The 16,644-nt window shown below is 43.9% G+C and overlaps 1 protein-coding gene across 9 annotated transcripts in view; it reads right to left on the reverse strand.

Annotated features, from left to right (window-relative positions):
- Window positions 1-16,644, reverse strand: part of LOC143765035 (uncharacterized) — a 66,876-nt gene that overhangs the window by 29,378 nt on the left and 20,854 nt on the right. For all 9 annotated transcript variants that reach the window (XM_077251276.1, XM_077251281.1, XM_077251275.1 and 6 more), the window contains 3 exons: window positions 1,921-2,003; window positions 1,747-1,819; window positions 1,604-1,659 (listed from right to left, as the gene is read on the reverse strand). In XM_077251276.1, the coding sequence (XP_077107391.1) occupies window positions 1,604-1,659; window positions 1,747-1,819; window positions 1,921-2,003 (212 nt within the window). The remainder of the gene's footprint in view (window positions 1-1,603; window positions 1,660-1,746; window positions 1,820-1,920; window positions 2,004-16,644) is intronic.

A 16,644-nucleotide genomic window follows, 5' to 3' on the forward strand; every position in this document is an offset into this window, starting at 1 on the left:
TTTTTGCGCTGGCTGCGCCAGGCTAATATAGTTTTTTGCACATTTATGCTGCTTAGTATGCACCATGCATGGCACTTTAAGATAAATTTGGGTAAATTTTACCCTGACATATATTTTCTGTCTGACTGTGTTGTTGCTATTCATTTTTGCTATATGTGATTAGCCGGGCTCTATACCCTGTACAATTTAGCCCTACCCTGCTTCTATTTTCATGTAATTTTTTGTATTTTATGATCTAATAAATATATATTTGCTATAAACACTCTTATGGGTTCTTTTCTATATTTTGAAATCCCCTTTTTTGTTGTTCTATATGTTGTTGGAGTGATCTATTTATAAAAGAAATCATTTGGTGGAATTAGATGTTCTACACTTTATTCATATGCGGTAAGCTTCCCCTGTTTATCAGCAATCGGGATATCTACTGGAACTCACACTTTGTGTTTTACCTTCCTCCTTTTTGGCTCAATTGTACTTTTACTTTCGTTTTGTAGAACTCCTGAAGGAGTCACATGTTCCTCTTGTCGGTCTTTTTCTGTTGCTGCATTTAGTGGTAAGCATTTATTTTCAATTTATTCTTGGTTTCTGTTTATTATATGGGTTATTACAAGACAGGATTATATAGAACACATGTGATATGTTATCAACTAATAAAATATGAGCGGCATCTCTCTTAATAGAAATTGCTCTGTCTATCAAATATGCCGTAGATGATGTAATACTGAATTTGGAATATCAACATTAATCCATGCTGGATATATATTTTCTTATAAAAAGTCGTGTTTTAATTGTACTTGTGACTGAACATCACTAATTGTTAACATTTTGGTAAATGATTTAGCCTTATGTATGTATCACTGTTATGAGAACATGAATAATATTATGTTTATATTATGTGAGAGTCGTTATGGTTGTTTTATGTTCGATGATTGTGTATGTATATATATATATATATATATATATATATATATATATATATATATATATATATATATATATATATATATATATATATATATACATATACATACATACATACACACACAGTATATGGATTTGGGATTTATTATTCTTTTTTCTTATTTTTCTTTCTGTATTATAGTCTGATGAAGGTCGAATAGACCGAAACGTTACAAATTGACTTTTGGGATCATCAAATAAATATAATTGCATGAAATTCTGAGTGCCGGATTTTTTTCTTTTATACTGGATATAGGGGTTGGCATCCCTTCTCTGACCACCAGATAGACTTAATATAAGGAGTGCCATGACAGACGATTTAAATTAGAACAAAATTATTAGTGACCATTCTGTGAGCCTAGACGTGCGGTGGGCCTGCTTAAACAGGCTAATAAACCATCGCAGTTTGGTTTGCATATATTCGATTGGCAGTCGATTAGTGGTCGTAGTCAACCTATCTAAATGCAGCATACCAGTTGTCGGTTTTACACATTTGACGTTCACAGTCTGAGTATGGACCAAGTGTTAAGTTCGGGTTATGTGACCTGTAGCCATTCCGGACATCATGGTTCCTACTCAGACTGTAGATGTCGGACTGTGGAACCGGCCTAAAATATAAGACACAACCTAAAAGCCTATATACCTGATAACATGGGGAATTGTGACAATCCTCTGGTGGATTTCTCTCACTGGATACATCTGTAAGAAGCACAAAGAGATTTATCTTGTTGACCTTCAAAACTGATATTTGTGACGCAACCTATAAATAAAACTTCTCCTTCTTACCCCAATTAGCTCCCATGTACATCTCATCTTCTTCATCTACAACCTCAACTTTAATACCAAGCAGATCACCATCCTAAATGGAGAGGATAACAAGAAATCATTAATAAATGACTGTGAACTTATGGATCCGGATGATGATATTCTAATAACTGATGAGCCTTCAGCTCCATATACCTGGTCATTCTGATAGATACTGTGATTTTCCTTTGGAAAATCCTGGGAATACAGAGGACACTGGTTTCTTTTGTTGGATCCACCTGTAAGACACAATCACACAGCAAATAAAAATATTTTCTGTATACCATGCGTAAAGACACACTTTAAAATATGATCACACTTGTAGCATGGCTAAAGGGTGTGTAGTCGACGGGAGGTATGTGCCACATAAGTGCCTTGTTGCTGTAATGTAGCCCGGAGTATTTCTGTGTTGTATATAACCATGTATATATGCCTTACAGGACCTGTGGTGATGTCAGACAACATGGCTAATCATGTGATGGGTTACTGGGTGTGGTTAGCTCTATATAAGACAGGCAAATACTTAACCCAAGATATATGTGTGGAGGTGCTAGCCTCCAGTGTGTTAAGGCTCTAGCACTGAGCCTGATGGAATGGACACTTGTTTTTCCCTTTTGCCTGAGTTAAAAGCTATTTGTTTTTCCTGTTTATGCTAAACTGGTTTATGAAGCAATAAACCTTTGAACTTTTGTTGGAACCTGCCTCCTAAGTGTCAGCCGTCGCACCTGAGTGAGTGAAATCCCTACAATTGGTGGAGAATGCGGGCAGCGTTCCCAGCGGAGACGAAAGTCTGTTATTGAATGTCCTGGGTCAAGTCTGTTGTAAGCCAGCCGGGGAAAATGGAGGAACTGCTGAAACACTTGGTCCAGTTGCAATCACAGCAGGAGCAACGACAGCAGGTACAGCAAGAGACCAACAGGCTGTTGATGCAGCAGATACGGCAGAGCCAGCAGGAGCAACGGCAGCAGATGCAACAGAGCCAGCAGGAGCAACGGCAGCAGATGCAACAGAGCCAGCAGGAGCAACGGGAGCAGATGCAGCTTCTGGCAACCGCAATCCAGGGCAAGACGAGTGCCCCAACCCCAGGTCTGGCTGATGACACCCACGTCCAGAAGACGGTAAGACACGCATTGCAGAAAATGACCCCCGGGGATGATGTTGAGGCCTTCCTGACGGTGTTTGAGAGGGTCGCTGAGAGGGAAAAACTCCCGCCAGAGCAGTGGGCAGAGGTACTGGCGCCATACCTGATGGGAGAACCCCAGAAGGCGTACTATGATTTGACCTTGCAGGATGCCAAAGAGTATCACAAATTGAAAGTCGAGATTCTCGCACGTTTGGGGGTGACACTGACTGTCAGGGCACAGCGAGTTCACAGCTGGGCCTATCACCGGGACAAACCGCCTCGCTCTCAAATGTTTGATCTGTCGCACCTGGTCCAGAAATGGCTGCAGCCAGACTCATGTACACCATGTACACCGGCACAGATGGTGGAACGAGTGATGATGGATCGGTTTGTGCATTCCCTCCCGAGGTCCATACAAACTTGGGTTGCCCAGGGTGATCCCCAGAATGCCGACGAACTGATCGGACTGGTCGAGAGATACCAAGGGATGGAAGGCTCCTTTGGGAGGCAGCCCGTGCCGTACTGGGGGTCCCAGAAAGCTGCTGAGTCCCAAAAAGGGGTGGCGCGTCCAAGGTCACAAAGGGCGGGGGAGGTGGTGCCCAAGGTCCCTACGGGTGATATTTGCTGGAGGTGCCACGGGCCAGGACATATAGCTGCCCGTTGTTCCCAGACCACTGAGATGGACTGTAGCATGGGACGCCGTTGTTCATACTATGCGTATCCAGCCTGCAGTGTGAACTCTCCGCCCGACGAGGGACCTCAAGCGTGTCCAGTAAGGGTGAACGGTCGAGCAGCAACGGCGCTGTTAGACTCAGGGAGCTTAGTGACCCTGGTGAGGGCCACTTTCCCTCTCCACCTGCTCCCAGGAAAGAAGGTCGGCGTGCGGTGCATACATGGTGATGCCAAGGACTACCCTTTGGCCAGGGTGGACATTGAAACGGCATGTGGCACTGAGTCCCACATAGTCGGCGTCGTGCAGGACTTGTTGCACCCTATAATTATTGGCCGGGATTTCTGTCTGTTTTGGGATTTGTGGGGAAAAGGTTCTGAGCTCCCTAGCAAAAGTAGGGAACCAGTGAACCCTGGAAGGGTGTCACCACACCCAGAGACAGACAGGTTTCCTTTTTGTGTGCTGGATGGGGATGAGGAGGAAGTATCCCCTGCATCTGACACTATGGAGTTAGAGGTAACCGGTGAAAATTTTGGGACTGCCCAACATAGGGACCCCACTCTGAGGGAAGCCTTTAATAATGTCACAGTTATTGACGGGGTGGTACAGGAGCCGGGGGCAGACACAAGATTTCCCCATTTTCTGATGAGAGGGGAGTTGTTGTACCGGGTCACGAAAATAAGGGAGGAGTTGGTAGAGCAGTTGCTAGTGCCGGGTCCATATAGACGGAAGGTGTTGGACATGGCCCATTCACACATCTTGGGTGGACACCTAGGGGTGGAAAAAACGCAGGAACGGGTTGTGCAGAGGTTCTATTGGCCTGGGTGTCACCGGGAAATAGTGAACTACTGCAGGTCCTGCCCTACATGTCAGCTAACTGCTCCCACTCCTCATTTCCGGAACCCCCTTGTGCCCCTGCCCATTATTGAGGTGCCGTTCGAGAGAATTGCCATGGACTTGGTCGGTCCCTTAGTTAAATCAGCCCGGGGCCATCAGTATATATTAGTCATCCTGGACTATGCCACACGCTATCCTGAGGCAATTCCTCTGAGAAATTCTTCCTCGAAGAGTATAGCCCGCGAGTTGGTCCATGTCTTTTCCCGAACAGGTCTGCCGAAAGAGATCCTGACTGACCAGGGGACACCTTTCATGAGCAAAGTGATGAGGGAGTTGTGCAAAGCCCTGAAAATCTCCCAGTTGAGGACCTCGGTGTACCATCCCCAGTCAGATGGCCTTGTTGAGAGATTTAACAAGACACTGAAGAGCATGCTGAGAAAAGCTATAGAGAAAGATGGTAGAGACTGGGATTGTCTCTTACCCTACCTGATGTTTTCCATTCGTGAAGTTCCACAGGCCTCCACAGGATTCTCACCGTTTGAGCTTCTATATGGCCGACATCCGCGAGGACTCCTGGATATAGCCAAGGAAACCTGGGAAGCCGAAGTCACGCCCCACAGAAGAGTCATTGAGCATGTGGCCCTGATGCAGCAGAGGATTGCAAAGGTGATGCCTATTGTGAAAGAACACCTCCTCCAGGCACAAGAAGCTCAGGCCAGAGTCTACAACCGGTCTGCAAGAGTGAGGCAGTTCAATCCGGGAGACCGAGTTCTTGTGTTAGTTCCAACGGTGGAGAGCAAGTTCTTGGCCAAATGGCAAGGGCCATATGAGGTTGTTGAGAAACTTGGTGAAGTAAATTATAAAATTCACCAACCAGGAAGACGGAAACCATTCCAAGTATACCATGTCAACCTCATCAAGCCGTGGCAAGATAGAGAGCCGACAGTATCTCCATCATTGTTAAGCAACCCAGAAGGTGAGGTTGGAGCGGTTACTATAGCGGAGACGCTATCGAAGTCCCAGAAACAGCAGTGCTGGGAGTTACTCCAGAAAAACAGGGACCTGTTTTCAGAGTTGCCAAAACACACGAAGGTCATAGAGCATGAGGCCCTAACAGAGCCACATGTGCGGGTGAACGTGAAGCCCTATCGTATTCCTGAGGCTCGTCGGGAAGTTATCTCCAAGGAAGTGGAGCGTATGTTGAAGCTTGGAGTCATTGAGGAATCCAAAAGCAGTTGGTCGAGCCCAATTGTCCTGGTCCCAAAACCTGATGGAGAATGGAGGTTTTGCAACGACTATCGAAAGTTGAATGAGGTCTCCAAGTTTGACGCTTATCCCATGCCCCGCGTTGATGAGCTCATCGAAAGGCTTGGGCACGCCAGATATATATCCACCTTGGATTTGACAAAGGGGTATTGGCAGATCCCCATGGCACAGGAAGCCAAGGAGAAGACGGCCTTTTCAACACCTGATGGATGCTTCCAGTATGTCCGGATGCCGTTTGGCCTACAGGGAGCTCCGGCGACCTTCCAGAGGGCTATGGATAGAGTCCTTGCACCCCATAAGGCCTACGCTGCTGCGTACCTAGATGATATCGTCATCTTTAGCCCGGACTGGGAGAGTCATCTGGAGAAAGTCCAAGCGGTGTTTGATGCTCTAAGAGAGGCGGCGTTTACAATAAACCCGAAGAAGTGTGCCTTGGGTAAGGAAGAAGCTAAATACCTAGGCTATATAGTGGGTCATGGAGAATTAAAGCCCCAAATCAGGAAAGTGGAGGCAATCCAAACATGGCCGAAACCACTCTCCAAAAAGCAAGTTAAAGCCTTTCTGGGAATCGTGGGATATTACAGGAGGTTCATCCCGAACTTCGCCACAGTGGCTGCGCCTCTGACGGATCTGCTAAAGGGGACAAAATCAGTGATGGTTAAATGGTCCGAAGAGACAGACTCAGCCTTCCAAGAGTTGAAAGGGGCTCTATGTAAGCAGCCCGTTCTGATGGCCCCAGACTTTAATAAAGAATTTGAACATAAATTAAACGTCAGAGAATTTCTTTTACATTTAAAGCCACTCGATCATAAGCTTACTAAAACAGGAGAAAAACGAGTCACATTAAGCCTGGATACAATCAAAATATCCTTTATTATAAGACTAGTATCAATTCCATTTTAAAAGCAGATGTACAGCACAGTGCATGAGTATAAGTAAATTCACTAGGTAGCTAAACAGTGATTACTATGGTGCAACCCTTAAACCGGGACACATAACAGGATATAGGTATTGAGAAAATAAGAAAATAGTGCACAAGAGGATCCAATGCATACAAACAAAAGTAAAGGCCCACAATCAGCAGCACATGGCAGAGTAAAATGTCCTTGCACGGCTAAATTGCCACAGTACATACCGCCATCATGTGCCACATAACTACGCCCATGCTGCTTGTATAAACATAGATAGATGTATTAGTTACCCATTTATAGTAGAATATCCTGAACTGGGTCCCGGTCCCGTACCCCAACGCGCGTTTCGCGTTTACATGTGCCGCTTCCTCAGGATAAAGAATTTGTTCTTCAGACAGATGCCTCAGATGTTGGGGTAGGAGCAGTCCTTTCCCAAGAGCTACATGGGGAGGAGCATCCTGTCCTCTATCTGAGTAGAAAGCTGTCCTCATCTGAGAAGAACTACTCAGTCGTTGAAAAAGAGTGTTTGGCCATAAAGTGGGCGGTGGACACGTTACGGTACTATCTGCTGGGTCGTAAATTCCGATTGATATCTGACCATGCCCCACTAAGATGGATGAGGGAAACAAGGGGTAGAAATGCTAGGGTCACCCGTTGGTTCTTAGCCCTGCAGGACTTCAGTTTCCATGTGGAACATAGGGCCGGAAAGCTGCACGGTAATGCGGATGCCCTATCAAGAATCCCTTGTTTAGTGGGGAAAAGTGCCAAGCCCCACGGCTTTAGGCAGAGGGGGGAGGTATGTAGCATGGCTAAAGGGTGTGTAGTCGACGGGAGGTATGTGCCACATAAGTGCCTTGTTGCTGTAATATAGCCCGGAGTATTTCTGTGTTGTATATAACCATGTATATATGCCTTACAGGACCTGTGGTGATGTCAGACCACATGGCTAATCATGTGATGGGTTACTGGGTGTGGTTAGCTCTATATAAGACAGGCAAATACTGAACCCAAGATATATGTGTGGAGGTGCTAGCCTCCAGTGTGTTAAGGCTCTAGCACTGAGCCTGATGGAATGGACACTTGTTTTTCCCTTTTGCCTGAGTTAAAAGCTATTTGTTTTTCCTGTTTATGCTAAACTGGTTTATGAAGCAATAAACCTTTGAACTTTTGTTGGAACCTGCCTCCTAAGTGTCAGCCGTCGCACCTGAGTGAAATCCCTACACACTATAAGGAGAGCAAAATTCCTTATAGCCCGACTGATAACTTAGCCTCCTAGTGGCAGCAGCATACACCCACGGTCTGTGTCCCCCAATGAGGCGAAGGAGAAATTCCTTATAGCCCGACTGATAACTTACATCCACGGCATAGGGGAAAGCTGTGACAGGGTTACCACAGCCTGTGATCACTGTGATAATCCTATCAAGGATCCGCTAAACGTGAACAGTGGGCTATGCTCTTCAACAGCTCAAACACTGTAAAAAAATACCCCTAAAATTAATGTTCAGAGTAGATTAATCTCAGGGTATGAAACTGAAAATAGACCAAGATCCAGCACAATTTAATGTATAATGTGACTTTCAGATATTGCAGAATGGCTCCTACTCCGAAGAGGAAAAACAGTTCTGCAGTAGTCAGCAGCGGCCTTTACACAATGAATGGAGCTGCACAGTGCTGCTCTCTTCCATGTGCTTTCATCCCGCCATCGCTGGAGCTTGTTACAGCTGGCCACTGGTGTGTTACCGGAGGTGAATTCCCACCAATCTGATATTTATGACCTATCAAACAAACAGGTCGTCAACATATTCTGACCAGACAGTCCTTTTATTAAGTTAAACCTTTTTTTTTTTTTCACCCATTACAGGAAAAAAATAATAATCTGAAACACTTTCTAGGAATGATTTTAACCCCTTCACGACTTTTGACGTACCCATACATCATGGTCGGGTAGGGGTTCCCAAACTTTGACCTACGGGTATTTTGTGGCAAAGGAGCTGTGCCAGTGCGATTGTCTTCAGGAACTCTGCTTACGTGCTATAATATTAGATATTATTTCAAAAACATAAAAATTGGACTGTACCGGGTGTTACATAGTCCAAATGTTTTTAGTTTCCTGAGGTTTCTAAAAGCAATACCTTCTAATTTAGACACATTTAGGCCACTGATAGTTCTTTAAAATGTTTTTATTTTTTTCTCTCCTATTTTAATTTTTTAACACATTTTACGGAAAAAAGGTTTATTACATTTGTATCTTAAATGCTCATAATAACTTGAAATTGTTACTTTTAGTGTAATATCACTCCCACTAACTAGGCCAGTATGATAAAAAAAAAAAAGATGTAATGTAATAGATGTAATCAAAAATATGTACATTTAACCACTTCATGACCTTGGGGTTTTCTGTTTTTGCGTTTGTTTTTTGCAACCCCTCTTCCCAGAGCCATAACTTTTTTTATGTTTTGGTCTATATGGCCATGTTAAGCCGTGTTTTTTTGCGGGACAAGTTGTACTTTTAAACAATACCATTGGTTTTGCCATATAGGGTACTGGAAAAAGGGAAACAAATTCAAAGTGCAGTGGAATTGCAGAAAAAGTTAAATTCCATAAATTTTATTTTTACCATGTTCACTAAAGGCTAAAACTGACCTGCCATTATGGTTCTCCAGGTCATTACGAGTTCGTAGATACCAAACATGTCTAGGTTCTTTATTATTTAAGTGGTGAAAAAAAAAATCCAAAGTTTGTAAAAAAAAAATGGCATTTTCTGAGACCCGTAGCGTCTCCATTTTTCGAGATCTGGGGCTGGCTGAAGGCTTATTTTTTGTGCTATGAGCTGACGTTTTTATTCATACGATTTCAGGGTAGATACAATATTTTGATTGCCCATTATTTTATTACAATATTGCAGCGACCAAAAACGCAATCCTTTCGTTTTGATTTTTTTCTTATTACATCATTTACCGATCAGATATATTAAATTTATATTTTGATAGACTGGAAGTTTCTCAATGCAATGATACCAAGTATGTGTATTTTTTATTTATTTTTTTATTGTTTTATTTTGAATGATGCAAAAGGGGGGTGATTAAAATGTTTAGATTTTTTTAAAAACAATCTTTTCTACTTTTTCCTTGCATTAATAGTCTCCTTAGGAGACTTAATGCTGAGATTGTCTGATCGCTTGTGTTATACATAGTACACATAATGAAATCATACGTACCAAGCCAACACCCACAGATAGTAACACTAATCAAAGGATCAGTATATGAGGGTGTGAGGATGTATAGAAAGGGTTCAGTGCAAAAATAGTGAAGCTCATATACAGGAAAAAAGCACCAAAAATTACAAAACTTTATTGATATACAATAAAAAACATAGTAAAAACATAAGAAAAATCACAGGGAGATGACAATGGTAAGCCAAGAAGATGATGGACCCACGGTTGTAAGCAGTAAAAAAAAAACAAAGGCAAAGTAGTCAAACTGTAAACATAGAGGTCAGCTCAAACGTGCATTGTGCATTTGTGCAACAAGGTGTGCTGTGCCGTTATAAAAAATAACATGGATGTGAAGTACATCAAGGAGTCCAAAATACACTGGAGTCACATAACGAGTTCATAAGGGCAAACATCCACAGTAGAAAAAGAAGGTGGAAGAGCAATGACCGTAGAGTAAGGTAATGATGTGCCAAGGGAATTACCTGCGGGACCGTGGTACTACCCACCCCAAAGCGTGTTTCAGCGCAGTGCCTTCTTCCAGGGGTCTCAATTGTTTTATTTTTAATGGTGCATAAGGGGGGTGATTTAAACTTTTAGATTTTTTTTCAAAACATTTTTTTTCTACTTTTTCCTTGCTTCAATAGTCTCCTTAGAAGACATGAAGCTGAGATTTTCTGATTGCTTGTGTTAGGCTGGGTTCACACTACGTTATGGATGTCCGTTAGATGGACTACGTTACACCGCGGCATAAACGCGGTGTAACGTAGTCCTTAACGGCCGCCATTAATTTCTATGTCGGACGCATCGCTAGCGCCCGCCCACAATGGGCGTCCGCTACTGATGTGCCGTCATTGAGTGACGGACCCTGAGACGCGGGCTGCAGCGTTTCCGGGTCCGTCACTGCTAGCGCAGATAGAGCATCTGCTAGCTCTATCTGCGCTAGCGTGCTGCCATACCGGCACTTACGTTTACAGCAGCCCGTTACCGTATGTGATGAATGGGCTGCTGTAAACAATGTGAACCCAGCCTTATACATAGTACACAGCTGATAGCAAAAACTGACATCTTGGAAACACATTGAATTTAATGGCCCCTGGGCCGAGACCTCACTGAATTTGCAAGAGCAACTCCACAAAAATCATTAGTTACTACAGAGAACAAGGAGTACTAGCCCTCAAAGAGATACGCAAGGTATATAGAGTGAAAAAAATAGTACAAATATAGTGCAAAAATATCTTTAATAATTCAATTCACTCACAAAATTAATACGGGCATATACAAAATACAAAACGAGCGTAAAAGTGGGGGGGACAAAACAGTTAGGCATCATAGAACACCAGATAACCTCCACTAAACATATTAACATAAAAAAAACTGGCCAGAGCAAAAAAGTGCAAATGTAATTCTCCATGAAGAGAGATATAGACACCCCACTAATGTCCAATATTAAATTGATCTGATGTACAACAAAGATGTGTCTAGCTAGCACAGGACCCAGGAAAAAAAAAAATGTTGCTCATAATGCATAGTAGGATCTGTTGCTTACCCATGTGGGGGGAGGGACCCCGGCAAGAGGTGAACGCACTAGCCCCGAAGCGCGTTTCGCGTAGTTGGCTTCCTCGGGGGGCTGTGTGTAACATATATATAGCAGGGGCTTCCAGATGTAATTAGCGCCACAGTCCATTGCTGCACTAATTGCAGTGCATGCACAGTGTGCCCACGGCCCCATCAGACGCTGCATACGGCAATCCAGGCTGCGGCGCGGGTCAAGCAAAACACTTCCTGTGACGTCAACTACCTGCGCCGAGACCGAAGGATGCCTTCAACAGCGCGATCCGGCCGGGTCCACCATATATGCGCACAGTGCTGGAGCCATCTTAGACACTGGAGAAAGTGTGGGCAACCAAGTCCAAGCACGCCTGGTACGTATAGTCAATGCAGTATGGACTAGAGGTATGCTGAAAATATAAAAGAAGGGGCACAATTGATAAGGAAAATCAGGTCACAGGAGTATAAATAGTCACATATAGAGGGATTCAATACTAATGGACAAAAGTAAACAGACATCCTCTTAAGTACTTCATATGGCACTCCATTCAGTCAGTCATGTCGATATCCCTCTGTTGTGTTCAAATGAAGATGGGAACAAAACGGGGGCAGAATGGATAAGGAACCTTTAGACCTTCCGGTCATTATGGCACTATTAAAAATATATTATAAAAGACAAACAGCATAATGAAAGAAATCATGAAGTTAAAGTGACCAAAAAAGAAAACACAAAATAATGTTTCATAATTCAAGCCATGAAGGAGTTGCAGCCACAGTAATCAAAGAAAAGGAGCAAACGATAGCGTCTCATTGATACCATGCGGGGACATTATGCCCAAAGTAACGATCCACCGGCACTCAGGCTGCGGCAGGATCCATTTATAATCCCACCTCTCATGCCACAATGTACCTTATCAATCAAGCAAATTTGAAGTGCGGTCGGATCGGAATCATGGCACAGCTTAAAATGCCTGGGGATCGTTTTGACTTCCACATCCTCATCCAACTGTTTGGCAGCCACGATGTCCCTCACATGTTCTCGTGTCCTGATCCTAAGTTCACGTGACGTGAGTCCTATATAAATTAAATTGCAGGTGCAGGCGGCATAGTACACCACATGGGTGGTGCTACATGTAATGTAGCTCGCAATCAGATAATCCCTAGCACCGTCTGCTGATGTGAACGATGTAGCTCGGACAATATTCCGACAGGCAGCACAAGGTCCACAAGGAAAACATCCCCACTTCTGTTTACCCGCCCCAAATGGATTTGGGGGGTTTGCCACATAATGGCTCCTTACCAGAATATCCTTCAATTTCTGCCTCTCCTCGCCGTCAAAAATGGGCGATCTGGGATCAACCGTTTCAAAGTGGGCGCCTTTTTAACACTGACCAGTGCTTTTGTAGGATACTACGAACGGACCCCCATTGATCATTAAATGCAGTAATAAAGCGTAATGGCGGGATCCGCCCTGGTCCTTGTTATATAGAGATATATTGCTCTCGGTGTCCTCCTAGCCCGTTGGTAACCCTACTTGATGTTCCTGTTGCTATAACCCCGCTCCCGGAATCTGCTGGAGAGGTCACGAGCCTGGGCCTCAAACATCCCATCCAATGAGCAAATCCTCTTCATCCGCAGGACTGCCCAATTAGGACAGCTCGTATGGTCGAGGAAATATGCTCACTTGATGCATGTAGTAGTGCATTGACCTACGTCTCCTTGCAGAATATGTCGGTCTGCACCACACCCATGTCATCCACCAAAGTCTTAATATCCAAAAAGTCTATTTGTTTAGACGCAATTTTGTATGTCAATTTGATGTTGTAGTGATTCTGACTTAGCTTATGGATGAAACCATGAAGCCCAGGCTCATGGCCCTGCCATATAATGATGATGTCGTCTATATAACGTTACTAGCACTGCGCATGGGAGGCGGTGCATTAGCCATCCCCGAAAATCTCCCTCTCGCAGTAACCGAGAAAGAAGTTTGCATAAGATGGCTCACACGCCGCGCCCATCGCAGTGCCGCGTTGCTGACTTTTGTCCATTAGTATTGAATACCTCTATATGTGACTATTTGTACTCCTGTGACCTGATTTTCCTTATCAATTGTGCCCCTTTTATATTTTCAGCATACTCCAGTCCATACTGCATTGATTATACATACCAGGCGTGCTTGGACTCGGCTGCCCACACTTTCTCCAGTATCTAAGATGGCTGCTGCACTGTGCGCATGCACGGCGGATCCCCGGTCGGATCGCGTTGTTGAAGGCATCCTTCGGGCTTGGTGCGGATAGTTGATGTCACAGGAAGTGTTTTCCTTGACCCGCGCCACAGCCTGGATTGCTGGATACCGCGTGTGATGGGGCCAAGGGCACACTGAGCATGTGCCCCAATTAGTGCAGCAATGGATTGTGGCGCTAATTACATACATCTGGCGGCCCCTGCTATATATGTTCAGTACACTTGGGTGATACACACAGCCCCCCGAGGAAGCCAACTACGCGAAACACGCATCGGGGCTAGTGTGTTCACCTCTCGCCGGGTTCCCTCTTCCTCACATGGGTAAGCAACTGTGCATTAAAAGCAACATTTGCTTTTTTCTCCTGGGTCCTGTTTCGAACATGCTAGCTAGACACATTTTTGTTGTATATCAGATCAATTTAATATTGGACATTAGTTGGGTGTCTATATCTCTCTTCATGGAGAATTACATTTGCACTTTTTTGCTCTGGTCAATTTTTTATGCTAATATGTTTAGTGGAGGTTCTCTGGTGTTTTGTGACGCCTAACTGTTTTGTCCCCCCACTTTCACTCTTGTCTTGCATTTTGTATTTGGGCTATATGCCGTAATAATTTTGAGAGTGAATTGAATTAATAAAGATATTTTTGCACTATATTTGTACTATTTTTTCACTCTATATACCTTACGTATCTCTTTGAGGGCTAGTACTCCTTGTTCTCTGCAGGATCTTATACAGGTCCTTCTCAAAAAATTAGCATATAGTGTTAAATTTCATTATTTACCATAATGTAATGATTACAATTAAACTTTCATATACTATAGATTCATTATCCACCAACTGAAATTTGTCAGGTCTTTTATTGTTTTAATACTGATGATTTTGGCATACAACTCCTGATAACCCAAAAAACCTGTCTCAATAAATTAGCATATTTCACCCGTCCAATCAAATAAAAGTGTTTTTTAATACCAAACAAAAAAAACATCAAATAATAATGTTCAGTTATGCACTCAATACTTGGTCGGGAATCCTTTGGCAGAAATGACTGCTTCAATGCGGCGTGGCATGGAGGCAATCAGCCTGTGACACTGCTGAGATGTTATGGAGGCCCAGGATGCTTCAATAGCGGCCTTAAGCTCATCCAGAGTGTTGGGTCTTGCGTCTCTCAACTTTCTCTTCACAATATCCCACAGATTCTCTATGGGGTTCAGGTCAGGAGAGTTGGCAGGCCAATTGAGCACAGTAATACCATGGTCAGTAAACCATTTACCAGTGGTTTTGGCACTGTGAGCAGGTGCCAGGTCGTGCTGAAAAATGAAATCTTCATCTCCATAAAGAATTTCAGCCGATGGAAGCATGAAGTGCTCCAAAATCTCCTGATAGCTAGCTGCATTGACCCTGCCCTTGATGAAACACAGTGGACCAACACCAGCAGCTGACATGGCACCCCACACCATCACTGACTTTGGGTACTTGACACTGGACTTCAGGCATTTTGGCATTTCCTTCTCCCCAGTCTTCCTCCAGACTCTGGCACCTTGATTTCCGAATGACATGCAAAATTTGCTTTCATCAGAAAAAAGTACTTGGGACCACTTAGCAACAGTCCAGTGCTGCTTCTCTGTAGCCCAGGTCAGGCGCTTCTGCCGCTGTTTATGGTTCAAAAGTGGCTTTACCTGGGGAATGCGGCACCTGTAGCCCATTTCCTGCACACGCCTGTGCACGGTGGCTCTGGATGTTTCCACACCAGACTCAGTCCACTGCTTCCTCAGGTTCCCCAAGGTCTGGAATCGGTCCTTCTCCACAATCTTCCTCAGGGTCCGGTCACCTCTTCTCGTTGTACAGCGTTTTCTGCCACATTGTTTCCTTCCAACAGACTTACCATTGAGGTGCCTTGATACAGCACTCTGGGAACAGCCTATTTGTTGAGAAATTTCTTTCTGGGTCTTACCCTCTTGCTTGAGGGTGTCAATGATGGCCTTCTTGACATCTGTCAGGTCGCTAGTCTTACCCATGATGGGGGTTTTGAGTAATGAACCAGGCAGGGAGTTTTTAAAAGCCTCAGGTATCTTTTGCATGTGTTTAGAGTTAATTAGTTGATTCAGAAGATTAGGGTAATAGGTCATTTAGAGAACCTTTTCTTGATATGCTAATTTATTGAGACAGGTTTTTTGGGTTATCAGGAGTTGTATGCCAAAATCATCAGTATTAAAACAATAAAAGACCTGACAAATTTCAGTTGGTGGATAATGAATCTATAGTATATGAAAGTTTAATTGTAATCATTACATTATGGTAAATAATGAAATTTAACACTATATGCTAATTTTTTGAGAAGGACCTGTAGTATACATAGTGTAGCAGAACTGATCATCTGCAATGAGCACCGACCACAGGGTGGCGATCATAGCAGATCTGCAATGACAACCACAGGGGTCTCCTGCAGACCCCGGGTTGTCATGCCAACCTCAGGGGTCTCCTGCAGACCCCGGGTTGTCATGCCAACCTATCAGCGCCCCGCGATCATGTGGCGGGCGTGCCAATGGGCGGCATTAGTGAAGCGTTTCCAGCGCATCCATGTTAAATAGCACTGTCGGAGATTAGGTCTGATGGTGAAGACTCCAGGGCCATGAACCTTGCTGAATTCCTCAATCAGCCTTATATCTGTCACCCTTCTACACCCAGGGAAGTGAGCAGTAATAATGTATGTATGTATGTATGTATGTATGTATGTATGTATGTATGTATGTATGTATGTATGTATGTATGTATGTATGTATGTATGTATGAACGTACAGGAATAAATGAAATACCAAACATACAAATATGAACTCAGAGACAGAGAGATACACTGAGGAGAAAAAGGAGATTTTTGTGTACTCACCGTAAAATACCTTTCTCTTAGCCTCTAATTGGGGGACACAGGACCATGGGTGTTATGCTGCTGTCCACTAGGAGGCGACACTATGCATAATCTGAAAAAGATTAACTGTGGCTCCTCCTGTGCAGTATACACCCCTGGACGGCATCAGCCTTCTCCAGTTTTGTGCAAAAGCAGTAGGAGG

Source organism: Ranitomeya variabilis, chromosome 4, assembly GCF_051348905.1.
Source record: "Ranitomeya variabilis isolate aRanVar5 chromosome 4, aRanVar5.hap1, whole genome shotgun sequence".
Lineage (NCBI taxonomy): Eukaryota > Metazoa > Chordata > Amphibia > Anura > Dendrobatidae > Ranitomeya > Ranitomeya variabilis.